Here is a 1,086-nt window from a genome sequence, read left to right as displayed (position 1 = left end):
TGCGTCTGAAAAATAAACGCCGGGATCAGTTAAAAAGTTATAATAACTAGATATCTAGTATATCCAAAGGTTAACGTTCAAATAGCGTAATATCTGTTATATTTATAGTTAATGGTTATTCCTTCGAGGTCAAATCGGCCTCTTTTATTCCATTATTAAAGTAATGACATTTTTTAACAATGCCTCACTAAATATGGCTTGAAGCTGGCTAATGAATAGTTCCGGATGGGCTTATACAACTGAATATTGAGAATCAATTTGATATGCCAAACACAATTGACACCACAGCTGACGGCATCCGCATCGATTGGGCATTACCGTGCTGAAATTGAAAATTGTCATTGTGTTCTAATTCGTCTGTTGATTTGGTCCAGTTAAGCCGCAAACGGGTTCGGGCATAGCTGGCTGTACGGCCGTGCAGCTAAACTCTGACACTGGCTATAAAAGTGTCGCGTTGATTGCCAAACAGCATCAGTCAGTGACAAGTCGACAAGTCAACAAACGGCAGAAGAACAAAACACAATCAAATCAATATGAAATTCCTCATCTGTTTGGCTCTGTGCATTGCGACCGCCCAGGCTGGCATATTGGCTGCACCGGTTGCCACCTACTCGGCCGTGGCGCCCGTTGCCACCTACTCGGCCGTGGCGCCCGTTGCCACCTACTCGGCCGTGGCGCCTGTCAGTTATTCCACCTATGCTGCCGCGGCTCCCATCTACAGGACACCTGTGACCACTTATGCCGCTGCGCCAGTCTATACGGCTCCCATTACCGGCTATGCTGCAACGGCTGTGGCCAGTCCCTTCTGGAAAAAGTAGTAAATGTTAATGGTAATACATGGCCCGATATTTGGTTCACTTGAGAAATGAAATACAAAAATAAAAATAAACCATAAACCGAGTCTTGGCAGTCTTTCAAGCATTTCAGTTTGCGTGTGCCTGCCTTTACTTAACTCAATTGATGTTAGCTTATTTTCTTTATGGCTAAACGTTTCTCTTGCCGTTTCCGTTTCCGCGCGCACAAAATAAACATGCTCATGCACACACACACACACACACACACACACGACTATACACGCCCACACCC

At 44.9% G+C, this 1,086-nt stretch overlaps 1 protein-coding gene across 1 annotated transcript; it reads left to right on the top strand.

Annotated features, from left to right (window-relative positions):
• The first annotated feature begins 400 nt into the window (after positions 1–400).
• Positions 401–820, top strand: LOC135438322 (larval/pupal cuticle protein H1C-like). Its single transcript, XM_064696609.1, has one exon. It carries the CDS (start codon positions 534–536, stop codon positions 816–818), a length of 285 nt encoding a protein of 94 aa, XP_064552679.1. The 5' UTR covers positions 401–533; the 3' UTR covers positions 819–820.
• Positions 821–1,086: the final 266 nt, after the last annotated feature.

Source organism: Drosophila montana, unplaced genomic scaffold (genome assembly GCF_035044405.1).
Source record: "Drosophila montana isolate Dmon_TW-CO22-7 unplaced genomic scaffold, ASM3504440v1 contig_1505_1, whole genome shotgun sequence".
Lineage (NCBI taxonomy): Eukaryota > Metazoa > Arthropoda > Insecta > Diptera > Drosophilidae > Drosophila > Drosophila montana.
The sequence above is the reverse complement of the archived record's forward strand: the minus strand, read 5'-3'. Positions and strand labels throughout refer to the sequence as shown.

Bases quoted from the DNA above. Each gene is read 5' to 3' on its own strand.
- LOC135438322 (XM_064696609.1), top strand. From the start codon at position 534: ATGAAATTCCTCATCTGTTTGGCTCTGTGCATTGCGACCGCCCAGGCT.